The sequence below is a fragment of the Podarcis filfolensis genome, assembly GCF_964270895.1.
Source record: "Podarcis filfolensis genome assembly, chromosome: 12".
Taxonomy (NCBI): domain Eukaryota; kingdom Metazoa; phylum Chordata; class Lepidosauria; order Squamata; family Lacertidae; genus Podarcis; species Podarcis filfolensis.
In genome coordinates this window covers 15011117-15035653 of record NC_139614.1, presented here as the reverse complement: position 1 = coordinate 15035653, position 24537 = coordinate 15011117, and the positions used below count along the sequence as shown (strand labels likewise).

The following is a 24537-nucleotide window of genomic DNA, read 5'->3' as shown; positions in this document are numbered from 1 at the left end:
AGATTTTACTTGCGTGCACAATGTCTGTTGCAGCAAGCTATAAAAATCAAGATTAGTTAGATTGGAATAAGTCATTTCTGTCAATGCTGCTGCAGTGGGCTTAATGTCATTTAATTCTACTTTTAGTGTAATTGTACATTTAATCATTTGAGCTAAGCATACCTTACCTGGGACTTTCCAATTGATTATGTCAGATGTCATATTTGGGTGGTCCGATATAGCAAATAAGCTTAGAACAGCAGCATTTTGCCAACAGATTAATTTAGCCGTACGAATCATTACAGGCTAAAGGCATTTGCAGTACTATGCAGCCTAAAAAGGATTTAATCAAGCATAATGGAAAAAGACAGGCCACAGTAAGAAATCCTTTAATGTCTCTGCCACACAGAGAATGTGCCTTGCTATGTAATACTGAACATGCTCTCGTCAAAGCTGAAACTGTTCATTTTCTGGTAAGTGCAAGCAACACTGACAAGGTACGCTTATCGTTTAGTCCATTTGGGATCATTAAAAGCTTGCATTTCATTTCAAGTGCAAGGCAAAATGAAAACATTCCGATCTCAGGTAATTCCTGTGTGTGTCTGCGTATCTCTGCAAGCTTAGCAACAGGGGTCCATGGAATGTCTATTTTGTGCAACTATTTTTTATCATTCATACAAACCAAGATGCCATAAAGATCCAAGTCACCTTGCATTAAATATAAACATTCAGAATAAACTCTTTTTAGCAGACTAGCCAGAGCAGCAATGCACTTCAGGTACGGCACAACACAACCTTGCTACTCACCTGGGAGGCATATGAACTGGTCCCTGGGCTGGCACCCGAGTAGCAAGATGCCATAAAAAAAACTAGCACCATCAGGGACAGGACTTGGCTAGATCTTTTCTCTCTGGTGTACTAGGACTGTACCACATGATGTTAGAATCTCTGGAGCATTGGTAGAACTTCTAAACTCTAGAAAACAAGAAAGCAGTGCCTGCAGTTCCTACCATGCAGGTCGAAAAACAAGGAAGTTACAGGAGATGGAAGGATGGAGATGATGGTCAGAAGGAGCTAGCAAGTGGCTAAGAAAGGGCCCGAGTCTGCAGTAGGGGGACAACTGGGGTCTGTGAGGATCAGAGCACGGGGGAGAGATACAAATTCCATACTGGGTAAGGAGTTAATTATCCACTAAATCAGTGAGATGAGTAGGGAAGGAGGAAATTAGGAGGAAAGGAGTAAGTAGGGAAACGGGAGGGTTATTGTAAACATGTTTGGTTTTTTTATAAGTCAGCACAAATGCTGGAAAGGGAAGCAGAGCAACAAGGGGAAATTAAAATAGGAGCCAAGATAAAGGATAAGGCCTAGGAGAATGGTCTACCCACCTGGGGTAGGAAAAGAGCTGTCCCTTAAAGAAACATCATACTGACAGGACAAGTTGCACCTATGCTGTCACAATGATCCTCAATGATGTATGCAAGTCATAAGCCATTAAGTTCAGCTTGCTCAGGACAGGGGTGCTTGGGATTTGAACCGCAGGGCTAATTCGCTCACAGCCTGAAGTCTATTAAATTTCATCACTTCCAATGCACAAATAAAAAAAGATTCTTTTCAAGCCTATGTAAAGAAGGTCTGAAACGAAAGGACTGGCACTCTTCACAAACATCCTGGCACCTTTAGAAAGTAGCACGTCTGGCGGTTATCAGGTTTTGCTTGAAGAGGTCGAAAGTATTCCCCAATTCACGAAGCACTGCCCCACACTCTGAAGGGGCTCCATCCACCCCCAGCTGTTGATATTGCATTGTTTACAATGGGATCCTCAATTAACATTCAAATTATGATGCACCAATACAGGGATGGGTAATCTTTTCGCCACCACCTCAGCACCAAATTTGGCGGTAAGAGGCTGCATACCAGGGGCCTGAAGTGAGCTAGGCCATTCACACATGCACACACAGTGGAGATTTACATGGAGAGGAGATGTACAGAGGTGTCTCTCCCCACATGCCTTCCTCCCATCAGAGTTTTGTTTCCCCCATCCTTCCAAACAGGGATCTCCATTGAGGGAAAGTACACAGGGATGAACACTCCCTAATGCACCCTTCCTCTTCATCACAATCACACTCCCCACCCTGACAATCAGCAATATTTGGCAGCACACAGGGGGAAGCTGTCTGGGCACTGGTGCAGCCCCTGCATTGAAACAAGGACTGGATGTGGCTGCCTCAGGTGTGCAGTAATGAAAGCAAAGGGATGTCAAAAGTCGCAACCGAAATAGGCAGCAAACAAGACCTGAGAAGCCAGTGATAAAAATGGGAGTGTGTGGGTTATTGTGGAACAGATTTTTTTTCCCCATTCCGACCTTAAAAGCAAATAAGAGGAGCACGTTCAGCAGAATCAGAGAGTCTCCAATGGCTCTCATCTGAAAAAGAACTCCCCACACACACCTTGCAAAGTTTTGCCTAGATTCAGAATAAACTCCTGGACATGGTATCATCTCGAGTCAACAAGTTAGCCACTTAGCTAACACCTGCCCAAGTTGCCTTAGCTTTGCACCTTGGGCAACACCTATCACAGCCTATTCATTAAACAGTTTTATGAGGGGGAAGGGGGAAAGTTGCGGAGTTGAGTGAGAACTGTGGAATAAGCAGAATGCATTCAGTAAAGATGTATTCTGCAGACAGACACTCCCCTGGAAGAACAGGTCAACAAATGTCCAATTGCTCTATTAATCAAGCTTCTTCTGTCCTTCATATTAATGTGTTGTCCCCTCCAGCAAGCATAGAGGCCTTGGGGAGAGGTAGAGTCTTGCATTACTTGTGTGAAGGCTTGGACACTTGCTATTTCTTCTCTTACCAAAACTGCAGTGGAAGCGAGAACCTGTCTGCGATTTCTGGGAGTTCCTTCTTCCTAGAGGAGCAAAAGACACACACTCCTAGCAAGCAGAACTGTGGGCAGCTGGAAAAATCCTCTCTTAGCCACCTTGTATCTCATTCCAGGCTAGCAATTTGCTAACCCATATAATTTGTTTAGTTACACACATACATACATACATACATACATACATACAGCCCACTATCTCCCTCTGGTATGAATACACACAAAACAGGGGTGGGGAATGTTAGCACACCCCAAATTCAGAATAGATGCTGAATGAAACAAAAGTAATAGATATAAAACCCCTCAACTGAGTATTTTAAAAAAGAAATCCCACTTGACATCAAGAACCCAGATTCTACCAGCCACAGCAGTGTTTCCCAAACCTGGGTCTCCAGCTGTTTTCGGACTACCATTTCCATCATCTTTGACTGCTGGTCTTGCTAGCTAGGAATGATGGGCGTTGTAGTCCAAAAACAGCTGGAGACCCAAGTTTGGGAAACCCTAAGCTACTGGTAAGGTAAAGTGTAAAGGGACCCCTGACCATTAGGTCCAGTCGTGGCTGACTCTGGGGTTGCCATGCTCATCTCGCTTTATTGGCCGAGGGAGCCGGCGTACAGCTTCTGGGTCATGTGGCCAGCATGACTAAGCCACTTCTGGCGAACTAGAGCAGCGCATGGAAATGCCGTTTACCTTCCCGCCGGAACGGTACCTATTTATCTACTTGCAGTTTTATGTGCTTTCGAACTGCTAGGTGGGCAGGAGCAGGGACCGAGCAACGGGAGCTCACCCCGTCGCGGGGATTTGAACTGCCGACATTCTGATCGGCAAGTCCTAGGCTCTGTGGTTTAACCCACAGTGCCACCCGTGTCCCCCAAACTACTGGTATGAGGGGGCAAAAAGGAGCACTATTATTTACTATTGGTAATACCTAGCTGTGTCAGTCTGTTTCCTCAAGGGTAGCATTAAATGGTTCGTTCTGTTTCAAGAGACAAGTCAAACCTCATTTTATTTAGTTACTTGCAATGTATATTTTGGATGTCAGCCAAAACTCTCCCCCCCCGCCCCTCCCAGTCAGTTCATGAACTCTAATTAAGAGAGATGCAATTTACAGCAACACACCCCAACAGAAGTCAGAGGAAAGCCAATTACTAGACGAAATCTGCCTGTAAATACTCAAGCGCCATGCCAACACTCCAGGAAGAAGCAGCATCCAGCCATAGAGATCCTCCTTTTCAGGATCTATGTAAGCTCGCTTGCCAGATATTGCAAAGTCAAAAGCATGCTGATAACACGAAGCAACAAACGTTGCAATCAATATTATATTCTGCACTTGGGACAGAAGCCACAAAGCCTCTCAAACAGTCTGCTATCTCTTTGAAAAAATACAGTGAGAATCTAACAAGGTGGCATGTGTGTATGGAAAGTGAAGCAGTTTTAAATATAATGTTAGGGGGTGGGGTGGGGTGTTTCAGTCTCAATGATGCCCTAAACCCCTTCCAATTCTTGGGATCTTGTTTATTCCATGAATGTTAGACTCTAGTAGAGAAGGTTGCCAAACCAGTCAGGCAAGTTCCTTAGTAAGACAATGACCTAAGCTGGCAATTTGACTGCCCTGATCAGCATCTAAACGAATGAGCTAAGTTGCAATAGCTGCAGCTAAGCGAAGGGGAATAATAGGTCCAAAGTGGGGAGGGCTGGGCTAAAGAGTGTAAAGATAGCTGAGCTGGAAGCAGAGAGGCATGGATTTTTTAGCTCTGTGCTGGATTTTGGGGCTCCCCTTGCAACCAGATAGGGAAGCAAAATCTGTTGCGGTGTTAAAGCTGAGATCTCATGCTTGGGTTGTGTACATGTGCAAATAAAACCATATATCCTAAAGACACCGCAGTCTTTGCTGACCTTCATTCCATGGAAACCAAACCCTGGGAAAACCTTGGAGCCTTTCACTGTTCAGAGACTGGGGTGGCATTTATAATCAGAGAACTGTAGAGTCCAATCCCCTGCAATGAAGGAATATGCTGCTGTCCCATATGGGGACAGCACCTGAAACCCTGACGACATCATCAGCACCATGCTCTAGCCAACTGAGCTATCCATTTCTATACACTTCATTCAGCAGCTTACGTGCTAAACTGGTTTTTAAAGCTCTTTAGGTATGCCACTCCCTATCTATTCCAGGCTGCAGAAGTCATTATTCGTGGAGGATAAGACATGACAACCACCAGAACATTGGAAAAGGGTGAAGGAACTTGATGATGGCAAGTACCGGATGAGCAACTTGAGTCTCACTAGGCTAAGAGGGGAAGGGAAGGAGAGATGGGTGCAACCACGTATTGATGATGTATCACCCTCCCTGAGCAGCTTCCTGTAGATATTAAACAGTGTAAATGACAAGCTGCAACCCTGTTGAGACGCCAGTGTTTAGTCTATGAGACAGAAGAAATGGTGGCCGTAAGGGATGATTGAATGAAATGGGTTTATATAAAGTTTGCACACAGGATCCCGAGGAATCCGTAACCGGAGGTGCCTGTTCTGCGCATGCGCACGGCGTGTAGACCACTTCTGCGCATGCGCAGGTGGCAAAACCCGCTAAACCAGCACAGCGCGACGTGGGGACTCGCTTCCGTGGTGCCAAAAATGCGTATGCGCATGCTCAGATGCCAAAAATAGTGCCTACGCAGATGCAGACGTCAAAAATTTTGTCTGCACAGATGCTGGAAATCTCGGCTGTGGGCGCAATCCGGCCCATGGAGGGACATCTGCTGGAGTGAACCAGCCCAGGCAAGAACAACCTTGCCAACCCCTGCTCTACACCTCCACTGAAAGCACTGAAAGATTGTCATAAAGGAGCAAAGTGCCTTTTGAAGCAGCCTCTCCTTCCTCCAGCTGCCGTAAGAGGGCACTTGGGCGGCAGCAGGACCAGTTCCCCGCCTGCTTAAAGGAGAAGGCAAAGGTTTGGTTTTTTTTACTCTCCATTCACCAGCTGGGAACAGGGTAGCACAGCCAATACAAGATTAAACCCTGCCCATCAGCTGCTGTCAACAGTGAGGTCACACCTGGCAAGCAAAACTGGTCCTCCGCTGGTGGGCCAAAGTTGGCCCACAAGTCAGATATTCCTTTCCCCAGTTACACAACAAACATTGCCTCACTCAGTCTGCTTTCAGACACTGACCAGCAACTGATCCTCTTCTCTCTGCGGAGCTGGCATCCCTGATATAAAACAATACTCTCCACCATCACCAATACTCTCCCAGTTCAACTCCTTCGAATTACGTGGGCCATAAAATTGAGCAGTCAGCAGCGTTTTGAGGAATTAAAACTATTTTCAATAGGTTGCATATCTAAAGCGTAAAAGATGGGATATAAAAAGTTCCACCAAGTAATTTTAAAATTGAGTCTCTCTTCAAAAAAGGGGGGAGGGGGTTGAAGGGCAAATGTGCATTTAATTCTATAAATATCTAGGCCAAACCTTAAATTGTGTGTGGGGGGTTTTAAAAGGGGGGGAAAGGCAGGGAGTCTGCTTCAAGCCCGGGAGGAGGGCCAAGCCTGAGGGGTGAATCAATGCTCAAAAATCAATGGAATGTACATCTGTTCTTTTCACAGCAAAGGCAGGGAAAGCCTAGCTTACCCACCCTAGGAGAGGAAAATCAATGCACTCCCTAAGTGGAGTTTTAAAAGCAGCCTGGGTTGGTGGCGAAAAGAACAACTAGAAAGGAAATTCACCAGGTTTTGGGCGCATGGAGGGGGAAGAGAGAGAGAAAGTCAGAGTCCTTTGAAAAAGAAATGAATTGTCTCTTTGGAATATCTAGTGTTGTTAGCATCCAATGCCTGTCTCAAGAAACAGATTATCTAGTGATGCCTATCTTAAAGGGTTATTTTAAGGGTGACTAAGTTACTGCTTTTCTGAAGTGGTTCAAAGCACTTTGCAGGTATTCAGATACTGGAAGCAAGGCATTAACTACAAAAGTGATGCACCAAGACTGGCAGGTAACACTAAGCCAAGCTACGGCTTGGCAAGAACAAGTAACTGCAGGAGATGAGGGGACAGCAGCTGAGCTTCTCCCCTGTTGTTTTGCTGCTGTGCTGAGCCAAGCCATGATCTGGCTTCATGTACCGTCCAAACCCAGGCTTGTGGGTTAAGCTTTCTTCAGACAAACCATGAGCTGCAACCGAGATTTGCCCTATGGCTTTGCAGCTTGTGGTGTGTCTTGGACAGCAAAAGCATGAGCAGAGGTGCAGAGAATACTAACTTAATGGCTTAGTGTGTTATGTGAGAACGAGGGCATTATGAGCTGATCTGATGTTCCCGTGTACAGCTTCACAAATGACACTTGGCTTCGTTTTCCCCTTTATCCATTTTTCCATTTATCAGGTTTGTTGTTGTTGTTGTTGTTGTTGTTGTTGTTGTTGTTGTTGTTGTTGTTGTTGTTGTTTTGAAAGTGCAAATTCTACTCCATGAACCATGGCCATTTCAAAGTATAAAGTAGACAAAAGTTGAGCAATTTTAAAATGTCTTACTCATTACAAATTTTTAACTTTCATATCTTTGGGTTGTATCCAATGAAGTCATCCCACTTGCTTTGAGGATTCCTCCAACCCCCAGATACAGCCCTTGATGTTTCATAAATTGGGGTGCTATGATGGAAGAAAGATGATCCACAAAAGAAGAAAGTTTTGTAGGCAAAATGTGGCCAGAAATCTCCACAATCAGGTACATCTATATGGTTATTTACTCTAGCTTTACTCACTCTTAGGCAAAAATCACCTAGATAGATAGATAGATAGATATCGCAATTCAAAAATTTACTTTCAAATGAGAAACTTAAGATTTACAAAAAAAGAATATTAATGTCTTTGAACAAAGGGAGGGAAGTCTACTTTGTTCATGCTATATTTGTTTCTTTATACAAGCCTGAACTACTACTTCTTGTTGTTGGTTTAAAATTAAGAAAACATGAGTTTTACAAATGCCTCATTATGAAAACAAAATCCTGCAGAAGGATTTTTAATCAGCATAAAAGCAAGCAACAACTATTAAATTAGTTTTTACTTCAATTTATACAAAAGAGGGTACAATTGTGTACAGTGGTACCTCGGGATGCGAACGGGATCCGTTCCGGAGCCCCGTTCGCATCCTGAATGGAACGCAAGGTGCAACGGCGGGTCGCATTTCTCCGCTTCTGTGCATGCGCGCGACGTCATTTTGAGCGTTGTGCATGCGCGAGCGGCGAAACCAGGAAGTAATGTGCTCCGTTACTTCCGGGTTGCCGCGGAGCGCAACTCAAATGCGCTCAACCCGAAACACATTCAACTCGAGGTATTAATATTTTTACTTTTAATGTTTTTACATGAATAAGCATGAGCATCCTTGTCTCTTGAGCTTTTGACCAACTACACACATGACTTGAGTGATGCCAGGTATTGTTAGAATCTGCCTGTAATATGTTCTAATTCTTGAAGAAAAAACTTCAGTCTTCTACCTTAGACTTTTCTATACAGTAAAAGGTTTCAAAGCGTAACCACTGGAACAGTGTTTGACCACTAGGTGGTGATCTATGGCAACACTACACATGCTTGTCAAGTAATCTCTTAGTGCAGCCTAAGAGGGAAGAAAATAAACTGGGATGTAAGTGGCACACATCCAAAGGGAATCTCAATAAGATGGACCATGTGAGTTAAGGGGAGATGGGGAGCAGGGCTGGCTGCATGAGCTCTGACTGGCTCCCAAGGAGGCAGTAAACATATTCATCTTGTCTGAATGACTAGACATTATGAAGCAAAGGGCATAGAAAGCAATACTGCTGACTTGGATGAAGATAATGAGACTTGTGAAAATGAAAATCATTAACAGGCTTATGATGAAGGAAGCTACGGTGTTTATTAAAGCAATTCCTTTGTCAGCGAGGTTACCTGTGGATTATGCGCTCCCTGGGTTGAAAACGCCATTCATTACTTTCTGAAGGTTTTTATTTTTATTTTGGCAGAGTGAAGACTGAGCAAAAAGCTCCCAACTTCAGGTGTCACATCCACAGGCAACACAGACAGAATTTATGCAGCCAATTCCCACTACAGCAGCTACCCAGGAGCCACTTCAAATATGCCACAACATTTCATTCTCAGTTCATAATTCAAGGGGGCCTTTGGAAACAATTCAGCACGAAAGAGAGAGAGAGCATTCTGCTTATGCTAGGTATTTTCTGCGGGCATTTGCTTCACTGCACAGTGAACTGAAAAAATAAAGGGGAAGGAATGAGGTCTCTTACAACACATATACTTAACACATACACACACACACTTAACCTGTTAATCCAAGGGCTCCACAATCTAATAAGACTGAAAGAACAGCATCCACAGCACTTGAGCAGAAGCACTTAACTCATTTACCCACAGTCTTTATATTCTCCAGCCTTTTTCTTCACCAAACATCTAAAAGGGCTATTTAAACCTCTCTGGTTACAAGAACCAATAGCTCCCAACCTATGTACTAATAATGTTTGCCCATGTGCTGATCCATATGCAACCAGCATGTCTGCATCCATGCACAAGAGGGAGGTATCAGTATAAAACAGCTTCCTATATTTCTGCTATAACGGGGAGGTCTAAATGCACAGTATAAAATAAATCTTAAGGAGGTTACGTTTTAGTCCTGCACAGCAACTTGCATTCAAGTGAGTTCATATAAACCACAACTCCTAGACTAGGGAGGAAACACGAGCATTAGTAAAAAGGACCTTTCAAAGGTGATCTGTTCAGCTACATAACACAGCACATATACACAATATGCCTAGAACACAGAAATACTTGGCCCAAGTGTTTTAATTGCACCACACTCACCAACAAAGACGATATGGTTTGTGCCTCCTGCGGCTTAGACGGGACTCCTGGCCACGTAAGATTGGCACTAGCAACTGTCAAAGAACTAAGGGCACCATTTTTCAGCTGCTCTGCGGAATGTGACTTTGGCCCATGCCATCCCAGAAAGCTTTCTGAAACAGAAACAGAGCCAAAGTTACCAGCAATGTCATTCCTCCAATGCATACTCATTTTCAGGGAATGGGAATCTCTCTCAACGCCTGAGGGAGGTCTCAATAAAGAACATCTCTCTCGGCCACTTGTACCTCCGCCTCCCATTAAGTCACTTGTATTTCAACCTTGTTTGCGTCCCTTCTTGCTACTCGTAAGATCCTCCTATCACAGCACCAGTCTTATTATTATTTGTAGCAAGTGTGGTTCCATTGTTGAGTGAGCACCAGCATAATAAGAGCACAGCTCTCAAAACAGAATGGGAGTTTGACTTGATTTGCTCAGTTCTGGAATAAGTACAGGCAATTTCACGTCTACCTTTTAGACAGTACTTAGGTGTCAAATATTAACACCAGTCTTTTTATTATTATTATTATTTGTAGCAAGTGCGGTTCCATTGTTGAGGGAGCACCAGCATAATAAGAGCACCGCTCTTGAAACAGAATGGGAGTTTGACTTGATTCGCTCAGTTCTGAAATAGGTACAGGCAATTTCACTTCTACCTTTTAGCCAGTACTTAAAGGTAAAGGTAAAGGGACCCCTGACCATTAGGTCCAGTCGTGACCGACTCTGGGGTTGCGACGCTCATCTCACTTTATTGGCCAAGGGAGCCGGCGTACAGCTTCTGGGTCATGTGGCCAGCATGACTAAGCCGCTTCTGGCGAACCAGAGCAGAGCAAGGAAACGCCGTTTACCTTCCCGCCGGAGCGGTACCAATTTATCTACTTGCACTTTGACGTGCTTTCGAACTGCTAGGTTGGCAGGAGCTGGGACAGAGCAATGGGAGCTCATCCCGTCACGGGGATTCGAACCACCGACCTTCTTATCAGCAAGTCCTAGGCTCTGTGGTTTAACCCACAACGCCACCCACGTCCCTTAGGTACTTAGGTGTCAAATATTAACAGCTGAGAGTCACTGACATTTCCCCCAGTGACTGCATATATTATATATATGCCCAAAGACACCATTGCACATAGACACCCAAGGGCAGACAGCAGTATATCATCCCTTTTATTCAAGTGTTATTTAGCTCTCTAGCTGTGAATGCTGCTGAACATCAGGTTTACTCCAAAGATTATCTTAATACCCATATTCAAGGCTAGAAGAAAGCTCTAGCATAAACATGTACTTGAGCAACTGGCTCCAGACTTTGGACAACAGCAGCAACAGCAGTGGCAGAAGCAGTCCAAGACCTGCTTCAAGTAAAGGTGCATAGGCATTGATAGGCAAGTTGACGTTAGCTTAAAAGATGAAGACTTGAAGCAGTTTCCACTCCATGATCAAAGGGAGGACAGGCTTGTGTGACAACACAGAATTCTACTAACCCTGTTTTGCTCACGTCAGGTGTTTGTGATGGAACAAAGACAGAATTCTAGAATTTGCACACTCTGTGACCCAGTGATATTTTCAGCTAAGGTGTTCGTGGTATACTTTTTGGGCAAACAGCCTCTCCACGGGCATATTTCATTGAAAACTCGGCAACACCGCCAATAAATTGAAGGCACCGTGGACCAGACTGTCCCATGCAATCACAGATGGCAGCAATTCCTCACAAGAACAGCATATAGGAGATGCTTGTGATTTTAAAAAGGTTCCGATTCTTGTTAGCTGCAAACACATACTTCAACTCAAATCGGAACCAGGGCAGCATCGTAACTCAGCAGCCATCATCTCCTGGTCACCACCGCTTTATTGCAAATGGCCCACAAAGTCAATGGGCTTGGCTCAAAGGCAAAAATCCCAGGTTATCATCCAGATGACAAATCACCCTCCTTCTAAGGTGCAAAGAAGCCTCTGGGTCAGCATGTTCAAGGCATGTGCCACTTTGAAAATGACCAACGGCTGGCAAGCAAAAGCCTATTACTGGGCCATATCAAGTCTAAACTGGCATACTTTTGCCTGAATAATTGTCGATCTTAAGAAGATGTTCATAATTAACTTAACCTAGGGGGGAATTCACCCAAGTAGCTTTGACACTTGATAATTTATGGCTATTTATAGATCCAAAAGGTTAGGTACTGAACAACATTCAATGATAATGACGAGAGTGTTAGAATGCAAAGTGTTAGCTGTTTTATATATTTGCACTTCCAATGCTACGTTTGTGGAATTTAGTGGATTTTGAGGATGTTCTGAAACTGTAGCTCAAATAAAAGACTGTCTAGAAATTAACTGATAAAAGTTTCAGAACTTAAAATGCCTCTTTATGACCTGCATGGGCTTAATATGCCGAAAGGTCATTCCTATTTTAAAAAACAAAATGTTACTACAGTTTGCATTATTATATTGTTACAGTGCATAAACAAAACAAGCTAAGCTAAAATTTGCATCAGCCAATGGATTACAGCAATTTGGCAGTGTGGTAACCCAATCTTCAGTATCTGTACTTGGAATGCAAGATTAAGGCTATGCTTTCACAAAGCACTGGCAAAGAAACTAGCATGACTTTCCTCACTGTTTATTGGCCTGTGCTGCAAGTCTTATACACAAACATTCCAGTTTGAAACCCAACATCAAAGCTCAGCTGGCTCATTTCAAGAACACACAAGCATGCAGGTTTCTGGAAATGAGATCCCAGCTGCTTTGCAGCTCCCTAGTCTTTTTGACGCTGTGCCATAATTTGGCTTAGCATCGCATCCAAACCTGGGTTCGTGATTTAGCTCTCTCCAGACTAACCATCAGCTGTAACCAAGGTTTGCCCCATGGTTTGCCACTCATGCGTTGTCCAGGAGAGCTAGACCACAAGTCCAGATTTGGTCAACATGGTAAAAACCAAACCATGGGTTAGCTTAGCAAAGTTGGGGAGAAGCGAAGCAGCTAGGATCTTCTCTCTGAGAGTTCACATTTGTGCAAAGCCGTGGTTTGACTCAAGCGTGTTGTAAGAACCCAGAACTGTGAAGAAACTTCACAGGTGCTCCCTTTATTTTACACTTTGGTTAAATGACTCATGTGTTCTGTTGAGAGGCGAGTCTTCTTTTTAAGAAAGGGGGCGTTACGATACTATTGGTAACTCCAAGAGAGGAGTCAAGAAGGTTAGCATTGCTCACCTGAAGACAATGTCCTGTTACTGTGTTGGCTCGCTTGCTGTATGCTGTGTTGTAGCATATGCAGGCATTCTCCAAGGCAGCTGAGGGTGGCAGCAGAGGTAGCTTTTAAAAGCAGCAGGTCTTGATCCAAGGCAGAAAGAGGACCAGAACCTGGGAGGGATTCAATGGCTTGCACAAGGCTTTTCTGCTGTCCCTCCACCTGGCTCATGATCTGCAAGTATATGTACAGATTTAAACATTCATATGTGCAGCCAATTTGTCAACAGGTTACTATTATCACTGCTTGCTGACTTCTCTGTTGCACAGTACAGCTGGAAAAAAGATCCTGTCCTGCTCCAAGCCATAATGTAATACCAACTTTCATTCTACCAAATGAATACCAAAGGGACGTGGCATTACAATATATTTAGCACCTTTTCTTTCCCCCTCAAAAACTAGCATTCTAACCTGAAATGTAGAATTTTGCCCTGAATGTGCATACCAAATGTTATTCAGGTATCTTGTAAGGGTGTATCATTCTATACACTATCTTCACTCACCAATTAAAACTTTATTTTCAGTAAGTCTGTCAGTAGCTGAAAGCTAATCTGTTAATACAGAAATCACCATTATTATTAAAATTTGCATACCACCTTTTACCTGTAAATCTCAGGGCGGTTCACATATTAATGGCAAATGCCATTAATATGATAGGTAAAGGTAAAGGGACCCCTGACCGTTAGGTCCAGTCGCGGACGACTCTGGGGTTGCGGCGCTCATCTCGCTTTACAAGCCGAGGGAGCCGGCATACAGCTTCCGGGTCATGTGGCCAGCATGACTAAGCCGCTTCTGGCGAACCAGAGCAGCACATGGAAACGCCGTTTACCTTCCCACCAGAGCGGTACCTATTTATCTACTTGCACTTTGACGTGCTTTTGAACTGCTGGGTGGGCAGGAGCTGGGTCCGAACAACGGGAGCTCACCCTGTTGTGGGGATTTGAACTGCCGACCTTCCGATCGGCAAGCCCTAGGCTCTGTGGTTTAACCCACAGCGCCACCCGCATCCCTTATTAATATGATAGCAAGTCTAAATAACAGAAAACCCCAATGAACTGTACACTGTCTGTAAATCTTCAGATGTAACACAGTGCCCCAAAACCTATCCCACGGAGTCACTGCAGTAGGAAATCATAGGCCCAAACCAAGATTGGAATGGGTTTAAAAAATAATCAGTACCATTCAAGAAAGTTTGCAGTTGCCCTACCGTGACCCTCTCCGCAACCTAAGAATAGGGTATTTGTGACTGCTTGATATCTAGTTCAAAAACACCAGATCTAGAGATGGTTCCTTTAGGAATGGATACAGCATTGCCTCTTTCAATACAGCAGGGACCAACTCTTCATGTAATCAAGTGCCAATTGTGCCCTTTGCTTCTCTGAAAGCTTTCCCGTTCAAACTGAGGTTTTTCCATACTTAAAAGGAACTTAGGGTTGTAGCCTAGGGAGTTCAAAGTGAGTTACTTCTTACTAGAATATTTTCCACAATTGCAGGTTATTATTATTTTGGCTGGAATAATGGTAGAACAGCAATAGGAGCCAGGATCTATGGAAATGAGACCCACAATGCCTGATCTTTAGTACGTTTTGTACCAACCCTGAATCTACAATGCGCTACATTATTGTTCCAGATTTGTCTCAAAAGCTCTATTTATGCTCTTCTAAATATATTTTAAGTTATTGATCAATAACCTCACAAGTGTTCTGTCTCTTATAGCAATCCTCCGACTTTCTTTACCACAATTCCATTAGCAAAAAGCTTTTGGTGCTTTCCCACACCCTCCTTCAGAAAATAGATCGCATTTAGCATGAATATGGCAAAATGTTTGACAAGAGTAGAATTGGACTGACGCAACCAGCTTCCAATGTTCCCCCAATACAAGTTTGAGAAGTCAGTGAAGCAGCTTGGTTAAAATATACACATTTTTCTGCCACAGGCAAGCTTATGGCTGAGCTACATGTTCCTCCAGTTCAGCCCTTTGCCCAATATTGAAGCTTACTCTCTTAGGATTACAAGCATGTAGCAAAGAAGGGCAAAGATTCATCTTCTGAAATGTAAAGTTTAAAGACTGTGTAGCACTCTCTCACACACAAACACACACAGCCTTGGGAAGTATCCAATCCTATATAACTCAACCCTACATGCCACCAGAAAGAGATTTCTCGGATCATGCCTACCCTCAGGTATTTAGTAATTTTGGTGTGAAATCCCTAATCTTTTTGCAATCAAAAACCAATAAATGCTGGGTGCAAAATTGAAAAACTGAAGGCATAAGGTAAGGTAAAGGTAAATGACCCCTGGACAGTTAAGTCCAGTCAAAGGCAACTATGGGGTTGCAGCGCTCATCTTGCTTTCAGGCCGAGGGAGCCAGTGTTTGTCCACAGACAGCTTTCCAGGTCATGTGGCCAGGATGACCAAACCACTTCTGGCACAATGGAACACCGTGACGGAAACCAGAGCGCACGGAAATGCTGTTTACCCTCCCACTGAAACAGTACCGATTTACCTACTTGCACAAGTGTGCTTTCAAACTGCTAGGTTGGCAGAAGCTGGGACAGAGCAACAGGAGCTCACCCCATCGTGCAGATTCAAACCACCAACCTTCCGATCAGCAAACCCAAGGGGCTCAGTGGTTTAGACCACAGCACCACCCACTCCACATACATAAAAATGATTATCACTGATACCAGCAGGTGCTAAATTCTCTTACTGGCATCCCTATGAAATAGTGATAGCCAAGGGGAAGTCCCCTAGGTGGTGTTGGTCAGGAATCATGGGAACTGTAGTCCATAACATCTGAATGTTATGGAATTTTGGGAACTGTAGTCCATAACATCCACATTGGCCATGCAGCATAAAAAAGGCAGTAACATTTTCATTGTTTCATCAAGACCCCTTAAAAAGCTATGCCATAAGCTTAGTGACATTTTATCCCTGCGTAAAACCAATTCTGGAGCATATGTCCACTGCATGTAATAAAATTCAAATAACCACCATGCACGATAGGAAATTATTAGCGAGTATTACTAGTTATTTTACCCTGCTAGATTTATCTCTCAGAGGAAGCAGAAGTGGCATACAATTCCTCTCTCCACACATCCCCATAGTACCACTGTTACTTACTACTCGTATTATCCATCAGTGCTGAATGGAAGAAAATCCATCACAGAAAACAGGGCACACACAGAGTGGTTCCGTCTTAGTAGCGCAACTGTGCCAAGTAAAAAGCACTAAAGCTTTCAGAGATCTCTATTCATCTGAAGCTACGGCACTAGCATCTCCCTCATTTAGAAGAAAGCTTTTATTAAAGCTCCCACTTTCCCTATGTACTTGATCAAAGCTGTTAAAACCCCTAGTGCAGAGCCATCAGCAGATAGTGGCAGCTTTCAGCCACGAAAAGAGTAGAAGTTCGATTGCAGCAGGTTCATTAAGGGGAAAGCTCTTTTTGCCCACAAAGCTTGACCTCCTAGAATATCTTAATTGTAAATGCACAGGTTCATAAATAAACCCCAAGAAGCCTCCTCCCTAATACAGTCCTTTCATCTTCCCACTGCTGCAAGCAAGGAGACACCACCTGCACCCCTATTATCATGGCCTCCTGCCTGTGCAATTGAATTCCTGGCAAGCATTTTTATCCAGAAAGATTGCACACAAGAGACAAGCCCTGGTAGAGTTGCACCCTTAGGATTGCATGCTTCTACTTGCAGCAAAGAAGCAGTTTGAAAAGATGGATTGTGGCCCACTTGTGGACCAAGACTATTAAGCAGTAGAGTCGTTTTTCTTAGAACTTCATGCAGCAGGAGATGGCTTGCCAAGAGAAGCCAATGCAGTTGCTTTCCAGATGCTGATGGACTTCCAACTTCCACCATCCCCAACCATTAGTCATATTGGTTGAGGCTGATATGAGTTGCAATCCAAAACATTTGGACGGTACCACTTCAGCTTTCCATGGCTGAAGTGAACTCCTTACACTGCAAAGACAGGGAGAGTCCATGCAATGTATGTATGAGCAGCTAATTGCACCCAAACAAGGACGCCCTGTTTCATCCTCTTTTCTTGATACTTTTACAAAAGAAAGACATTTTTGCACCATCTAGGAGAAGGGAGTCTCTAGCTGTACAGGTCCATTTTCCTCCCTCTGATGGAACTGGGTGGAAGATTTTAAGCTGGTCCAGACACACGCAAGCTTCCCCTCAAACTCCAAATTCGCAACAGCAGCTCTCCAAACCTGAACTAAGTACAGAAAACTTTCTCTGCAAAATAGGTAGCATGCTAATCACAGAATGAAGAGGACTTGCTTCTGTGAAGACAGGAGAAAGGGACAGAATGTACAGGTTTCCTGCTAAGATTCATTTCAGCCAATTCCCCAAGCAGAACTAAAGTACATTATTTTGAGCCGGCTAATCACCCGTTTACTTTATTCACACAAACACATACACACACAAAATGTTGCACCGATAAAAGGTAAAATTAGTATTTATCTTAAACCACAAGAACTTATTCAAGTTAAATATCTTAATTTTTAGAACTGGAAAACCCACTCGTGTCATGCTTTGCATCAACAGGAAAGCTCCATCTGTCCCCTACCTCTCTGACTTCATTGAGCTGGCCAGGACACTGGTTCTTGGCTCTTCGGGCTGCTGCAGGTGATTTGTGATGTGTGATGGTGACAACTGGTGGCCCAACTTGATTCAGGCTTTTCTGAGAACTCGAAGAAGATGTGGAGTTGGATGTTCCAGGAGGCAACAAAGACAAGCTTTTCATTCGTGAGGTTGGAGTACTCTGGAATAATCAAGAAGTTAAAAGCATAACATGACAGCATAAGGAACTCTCTCAATTAGTGAGGAGATCATAGAATTGTAGAGTCAGAAGCGATCCCGAGGAAATCTCAGCTAAATCATAGATCACAGCTGGCCATCCAACCTCTGCTTTAAAACTTCCGAGGAAGGAAAGTCTACCACCTTCCAAGGGAATCCATTCCACAGTTGAACAGCTCTTACTGTCAGAAAGTTTAGTTGGGAATCTCCTTTCTTGACTTCACTGGTCTGGGTTCTAGCCTCCTGAGCCGGAGGAAACAAGCTTACTTCATCCTCCACGTAACAGCCGTTTAGATATTTGAAGATGGCTATCATATCTCCTCTCAGCCTCCTTTTTACCAGGCTAGACAAGATGTTTGTAGACAGTGCAAACACTGCTATTCAACGGATGTTCAGCAGACTATAATCTGGAGATTGCCTGTGCACGGACAGTCAAAACTAGGCTATGGCTGTGTAAATTGGGTTGCAGCTGACACAGCTGGCAAAAGGCAGTCCACAACACCAAAGCAACCTGCATCTTCAGTGATGAAACTGGATCAAGAAGCAGCCCCAGTCTGGAAACCCAATCCTTCAAGGGACAGCAACCCCATTCAGAGATAGGTGAACACCACTCACCTAAGCAGATGAACTTCCCACCAAAGAGAACCTCCACCTTGCCTAGCTTCAGTTTCAGTTTATTGGCCCTAATCCTGACCATGCCTACACCCAAGAACCTATTCAGAACTTCCCTTGCCTTGCCTTCATTAGATGAAGTAGAGGAGGGTGAGAAAAGAAGAATTGTTTGTCAGCTGCATATTGCTGGTCCTCACCCTATACCTGTGAATGATCTCACTCAGAGTTTTCATGTAAATGTTAAACAGCAAGGCAGCTAGAACTACCCCCTTTTACAAGGAGATGTTCACCTTACCCTAGACAGAGGAGGTCAAACCCTCGCTGCTTGATGCAACCAAGCTTCATAGGTGAAGGTTGAGCACACAAATTATAATGTCAGACTTGCCCAAACACATTGCCTGCATCTTGAATCTTCCAACAAGCAAAAGTCACCCATAAACACAAGACTAGACAGGGCTCTGGGTGCATCCATAGACCGATTAGTAGCATCCAGATTGCAGTGGGTGCAAATGATTTTTATCCTCACAGTGCTTTGCAAACTGTCATGGCACAACTCCAAAGGTTAGCTGCTGCACTAAAATATACCACGTGCAACTATTTGTCTATTAATATTGATGCTCTCATTTGCTTTCTCCTACAGACTTTGGCAGCACACATCTTTTGTTCATGAGGAGCTCTCACAACTGAAGCTGGAGGAGAGATTATTAGTGTTCAAGCAGTACTTAAATCACAGAGCCTGAATGCAATACAGATTGCCTTTGTAAGCAGCCCTGTAGCAGTGACAGCAAACAAGGCTCTCCCCCCTCCCTTCAGCTGTCAAAAGGACCTTCTAAATACTGAGGAGAGTGGCGAATGACCTGAAATATTCAGGACAGATACATCTACCCCGAGGTCAAACTCTGCTTCAGGAGCACAAACAAATCTATCACCTATTTTGTGCAAGAAATTTCACTTACTTAACCAGGCTCTGGACAGTGAAATATGGAGGAAACACTTGATATGCCCTTTGTTTGCTAGGGAAGCAGGGATTGTGCACAAGAAGGAGAAAGTCAAACAGACAGGGTGGGAAAAAGAGAAGAGACAAATGCAGTAAAGAGGTCTCATCCCCTCATCTCATCCCTGGAGCAAGTTGAGGCCAAGGGGCCAAGCCATTCCTCACACTTTATTTGGCTGTGCTTGGTGGCTCCCAAAAAGGGCTGCCCAAGCCTCCCCAAAACCACATTTTCACACCTCACAGCTTTTAAATATATTATTTACTATTGTGTGTGTTGGCATATAGGGTTTGTACGCTGCAACAGATGTTAATTTTAGTTAAATGAATCCTTGCTCGGAGCACGCCTTTAGCTGAAAGGTATTCAGACTGAGACTTGGTATAAAATTAAAAAAGCTTTACTAAAAGAAGTACCGTATTTTTCGCTCTATAGGACGCACTTTTTCCCCTTCAAAAATGAAGGGGAAATGTGTATGCGTCCTATGGAGTGAAGACGCCATAGCCCCGCGACCCTCTCCCGGCTGGAGAGGTAACGCACGGCTATGGAGGCTCCTGCCATAGCCGCGCATCACCTCTCCAGCCGGGAGAGCGTGCACGGGGCTAAAGCAGCCCCCCGTGACCCTCTCCCGGCTGGAGAGGTGACGCACGGCTATGGCAGGAGCCTCCATAGCCGCGCGTCACCTCTCCAGCCGGGAGAGCGCGCGCGGGGCTAAAGCAGCCCCCCGCGACCCTCTCCCGGCTGGAGAGGTGGCGCGCGGCTATGGCAGGAGCCTCCATAGCCGCGCGTCACCTCTCCAGCCGGGAGAGCGCGCGTGGGGCTAAAGAAGCCCGGCTTACTCTCTCCCGGCTGGAGAGGTGACGCGCAGCTATAGCAAGAGCCTCTATAGCCGTGCGTCACCTCTCCAGCCAGGAGAGCGCGTGCGGGGCTAAAGAAGCCATAGCCGCGCGACCCTCTCCCAGCTGGAGAAGTGACGCGTGACTATGGCAGCAGCCTCTCCGCTGCGCCTTTCCGCTGCTCCCTGACCTCCTCTTTGGGGCTGGTGGTGGGCTTCCCCCCACCAGCCCCAAAGAGCAGGTCGAAAGGAACCTTCCAAGGTAGCCACCTGAATGCACCTTAAACGGCACCTTGTTTTAGAGCGGGAAAACAAGAGGGGGGAAATTCTCCCACTCTCTGCGCAGCACCTCCTGCCGCTTCGCTGAAGGGGCGCTGGGCAGAGAGCGGAAGAATTTTTTTTCCTTGTTCTCCCCCCTCTAAAAGAAGGTGCGTCCTATTGTCCGGTGCGTCCTATGGTGCGAAAAATACGGTACATTCTCAGGATCATAGAGTTGGAAGGGACTGCGAGAGTTACCTAGTCCAGGCTTTCTCAAACTTGGGTCCCCAGCTGCTTTCGGACTACAACTCCCATCATCCCTAGCTAGCAAGATCAGTGGTGAGGGCTGATGGGAATTGTAGTTCAAAAACTGCTGGAGACCCAAGTTTGGTGAACCCTGACCTAGTCCAACCCCTTGCAAATGCAGGAATCTTGTTGACAGTAAACCAGGACTTTAGAACTCCTTTCCCCCCCATCTAGCTGGAGAAACAGAGAAGCCACACAAGCACTTTTGTTCTCAGAAGGTAGAACCATCAGGACCTCTTGCCTCGAGGTCCGGAGACTGTGTGTGAGGAGCTGGAAGTTGCAAGCATAACGCAACCTAAGACTTACCACTCTAAACATCAAACAGACAGAAGTCAGCATAGAGATAAATAGGGGCAGGGAGCTTACTTTATCAGTCTTAACCAGGCATCCCCAACCTGCGGCCCTCCAGATGCTTTGGCCTACAACTCCCATGATCCCTAGCTAACAGGACCAGTGATCAGGCATGATGGGAATTGTAGTCCAAAACATCTGGAGGGCCAAAGGTTTGGGGTGCCTGGTCTTAACCCTGCAAGCTGGGGTACGACTTCCAACAATATGCCACCCTACAATTGTCAGATGAAGGCAGTCTAGAAATAAAATAATATAATCACTATATAACCAAGACTTCAAGGAGCCAATTGTGGGTTGATTTCCTCCAACGAAGGGAAACCCAGAATGGGAATATATTTGTTTCACCATAAGGGCCAGACGGACTAGGTGAAACCCATCCAGGGATAACTCTGGTTATAAACCAGGCCGATCCATCTTTGCAAATCCAACTGGTGGGCTCTCTGGCATATCACTCCTATAGCAGGCTTAGAGAGAAGCAATTCCAAATACAAGGACTCTGTAATGAACACTGAGCCTCTAGGCCAAGTGCATGATATGTTTCAAGCACCTAAAAACACACACTAAATACTACAAGTCCTGCCCAATTCAACAAAAACAACAAAATAGCAAAAGGGGAAAGGAAAACGGGGGGAAAGAACTGTGGGAGAGAGACTAAAGAGAAATAAATTATTTTTCAGGAGCTGGATTTAGGTGTTTCTTTACAAAGAATCAAATTCAGCCAGCTGCAAAAAGAATTTCACACAAAAAGGCCCATTTAGAGAAAAGTGTGCAAAGATACAATGAGGGGAAGAAATATGTGTTTTAACAAGCAGCAAAGAACTAGAAAAATGCAGAGACGGAGAATATCGAGAATGAATAAAATATCTTTCAATGAAAATATCTTTCAATGAAAGATCAGCAGGAGTTAGAGGCAGAAATGACCGGCAGAATCCGAGACCAGGGAAAAGAGACGGCGGAAGAAGATTGGAAGAAATTTAAGGACTATCTTAAGAAACATTGTAAAATTATTGAATGTTAGAACGATGTTGATTCAGAAACTAAGTGGTTATAAGCTGTAATGATTATGTAATCAGAAAAGAAAGGTCAAAAATTATATAGAAATTAGGGGAAGGATTTGCTGAATTGAATTAATTAGAGATTGGAATACAGAAAGGGGAGGTATGAGGAGGTCGGGAAAGTAAGTTTTATGAATATAAGGGATTGAAATTATACTTGTTGTATGTTTTTTGTATGTATTTTTACTGTTTCTGTTTTTTGTTTTTTCTCTTTTATATAAACTTTTAAAACTTTAATAAATATCTTATTAAAAAAAAAAAGATCAGCAGGAGTTTGAGAATGAAGAAACAGAGCCTTAAATTGAATGTGAAAGAGGAAAAGACAACCAGCTCAGAGAAATCATAAGCACAAGGAGAAAAAACCCATCATATCTGCAAACAAAGAGGAGGTGAAACGCAGGCAGCAAAATAGACCAAAGAGGCTTACCGTGGAAATATAGAAGACAAACTAAAAAGAGTATGAGAATAACCCACTGGGACAAGATAAAAGACACGAAGAAAATAATGAAATGTAAGCAATACTCGACAACTGAAAATGACAATATGTAGCTACTGTCTGGGAAGATAAAAAGAACGATCTCTGCTTTGATGAGAATATGTGATTGCATAAACAGTTTAAAAAAGAATGGGAAGACAAGAACCCAAAGTCAAAAAAGGGAAGTATATTTCAGTCCGGGGGAAAGATTTAACTTCAAAACAGTGAGACACACAGCCATGAGAAAACAGTGGGAAGAGAGAAAGAAAGAAAGAAAGAAAGAGGTCAAAGAGAAAATAATATTAATTGTCTTAGCATTTACATGAGAATACGAAGGACTGAGAGGGGGATTCATGGCCTTCCAGATGTCAGACTCCAACTTCCATCAGCGCTCATCACTGGCCATATTGACTCCAACTGATTGATGCTGGAGTCATATAAGATAAAGAAGGTCACACATCTATAAGTTACATTTTAAATCACGGGGGAATAAAGGTAAGTGAATATTAACAATGAGTTTAAGACATGTAAAATCTCTCCTTCATTTATAAAGGTAAAGGTAAAGGGACCCCTGACCATTAGGTCCAGTTGTGGCCGACTCTGGGGTTGCGGGGCTCATCTCGCTTTACTGGCCGAGGGAGCCGGCATACAGCTTCCGGGTCATGTGGCCAGCATGACTAAGCCGCTTCTGGCAAACCAGAGCAGCACACGGAAACGCCGTTTACCTTCCCGCTGGAGTGGTACCTATTTATCTACTTGCACTTTGACGTGCTTTCGAACTGCTAGGTGGGCAGGAGCAGGGACCGAGCAACAGGAGCTCACCCCGTCGCGGGGATTCAAACCGCCAACCTTCTGATCGGCAAGTCCTAGGCTCTGTGGTTTAACCCACAGCGTCACCCGCGTCCCATTTATACAGACTCTTAATAATCAAGCCTGGTGTCCAAACATTTTCTGGACGAGAAAGAGATAAGCTACAAAACCTGATGGAAAACCTGGTGGAATTCACTCGCTGTTGTTCAGAATACAAAGCGTTTCACTTAAAATATATAGAAAGAGAGGGGGGGGAATACTGCCATTTTTTGTTTTTTTGTTTTGTACAAGGAGTAAAGCAAGGATTTCTTGGACATTGCTTCAGACATGCCTCAGAATTATTAAAGTTGTAGTAGGTGATTACTCTGACTCATGGTCAAAATGACAGGCTGACTGTAGCAGCTTTTGAATAAATGGTTTGTACTGACATCACTTCTATTAATAATAGTCTTTTTGCATGTTAGATAAGACATTAAACATAACCACTGTCCTAGCACCCGTTTACTTAGTACGTTTTCTATAAAGACGAGGAATGTCGTGGCTATGAGACTGGGAAAAATTGCTACCTAGTCTAAAGACTAGGGCATTTTCTTTACAGCCCAATAATTTTTTTACAGTGGTTGTTTTGTGTGGTTTAGAAAAGCCATTTCTTTTTCTACCACCTGCAATTAGAAGTCATTGGAAACAGCTATTGGCAGTTGGTTATGGTCATAAAGAGCTCACTCAAACATCACACTGAACCATCTGTGCCCTTGCCCTTGAGATTCCAAGCATACGGGTGGAATCATGGTGTCACTAGATGAACAAAGGGGCTTGGCCCCTCGGCTACCAGACCGCTACCCTAAACCCCTCACTGCCTTGCCCGACCAATGGCAAAGTGCTACTGGAGGTATTTGAGCTCTCAGTGTCTGAAGGTAGTTTACAGAATTCCTATAATCTTACATGTAGTGAAAAGGAAACAAGTTCTTTTTAATACTCGCAGAAAATCAACAGCAAACTCCCTCCTCAGTTATTCATCTCTCTCTCTCTTGGGTTCACCCTCTTGCATTTCAAATATTGCTTTCTAT

General features: G+C 44.1%; 1 protein-coding gene and 2 long non-coding RNA genes across 7 annotated transcripts in view; 2 read left to right on the top strand and 1 right to left on the bottom strand.

The window, feature by feature from the left end:
- Positions 1-24537, bottom strand: part of OSBPL10 (oxysterol binding protein like 10) — a 76046-nt gene that overhangs the window by 26282 nt on the left and 25227 nt on the right. For 2 of the 5 annotated variants that reach the window (XR_014540116.1, XM_083577902.1), the window contains exons 4-7: positions 17550-17744; positions 12927-13137; positions 9691-9842; positions 2797-2889 (exon numbers count right to left, since the gene is read on the bottom strand). Coding sequence is in view for 4 of the 5 variants with exons in the window: in XM_083577902.1 (XP_083434028.1) it covers positions 2797-2889; positions 9691-9842; positions 12927-13137; positions 17550-17744 (651 nt within the window). In the remaining variant the exon portion in view is untranslated. The remainder of the gene's footprint in view (positions 1-2796; positions 2890-9690; positions 9843-12926; positions 13138-17549; positions 17745-24537) is intronic. The other 3 variants (XM_083577903.1, XM_083577904.1, XM_083577905.1) reach the window with 3 other exon arrangements.
- LOC310745650 lies at positions 5534-9666 on the top strand. Its single transcript, XR_014540278.1, has 3 exons — positions 5534-5809; positions 7423-7567; positions 8841-9666. It is a non-coding gene; the product is annotated as an uncharacterized lncRNA (long non-coding RNA).
- Positions 9854-24537, top strand: part of LOC310745667 — a 90287-nt gene continuing 75603 nt past the window's right edge. Inside the window, exons 1-2 of the long non-coding RNA XR_014540296.1 lie at positions 9854-10392; positions 10760-10898. This is a non-coding gene — a long non-coding RNA (uncharacterized lncRNA). The remainder of the gene's footprint in view (positions 10393-10759; positions 10899-24537) is intronic.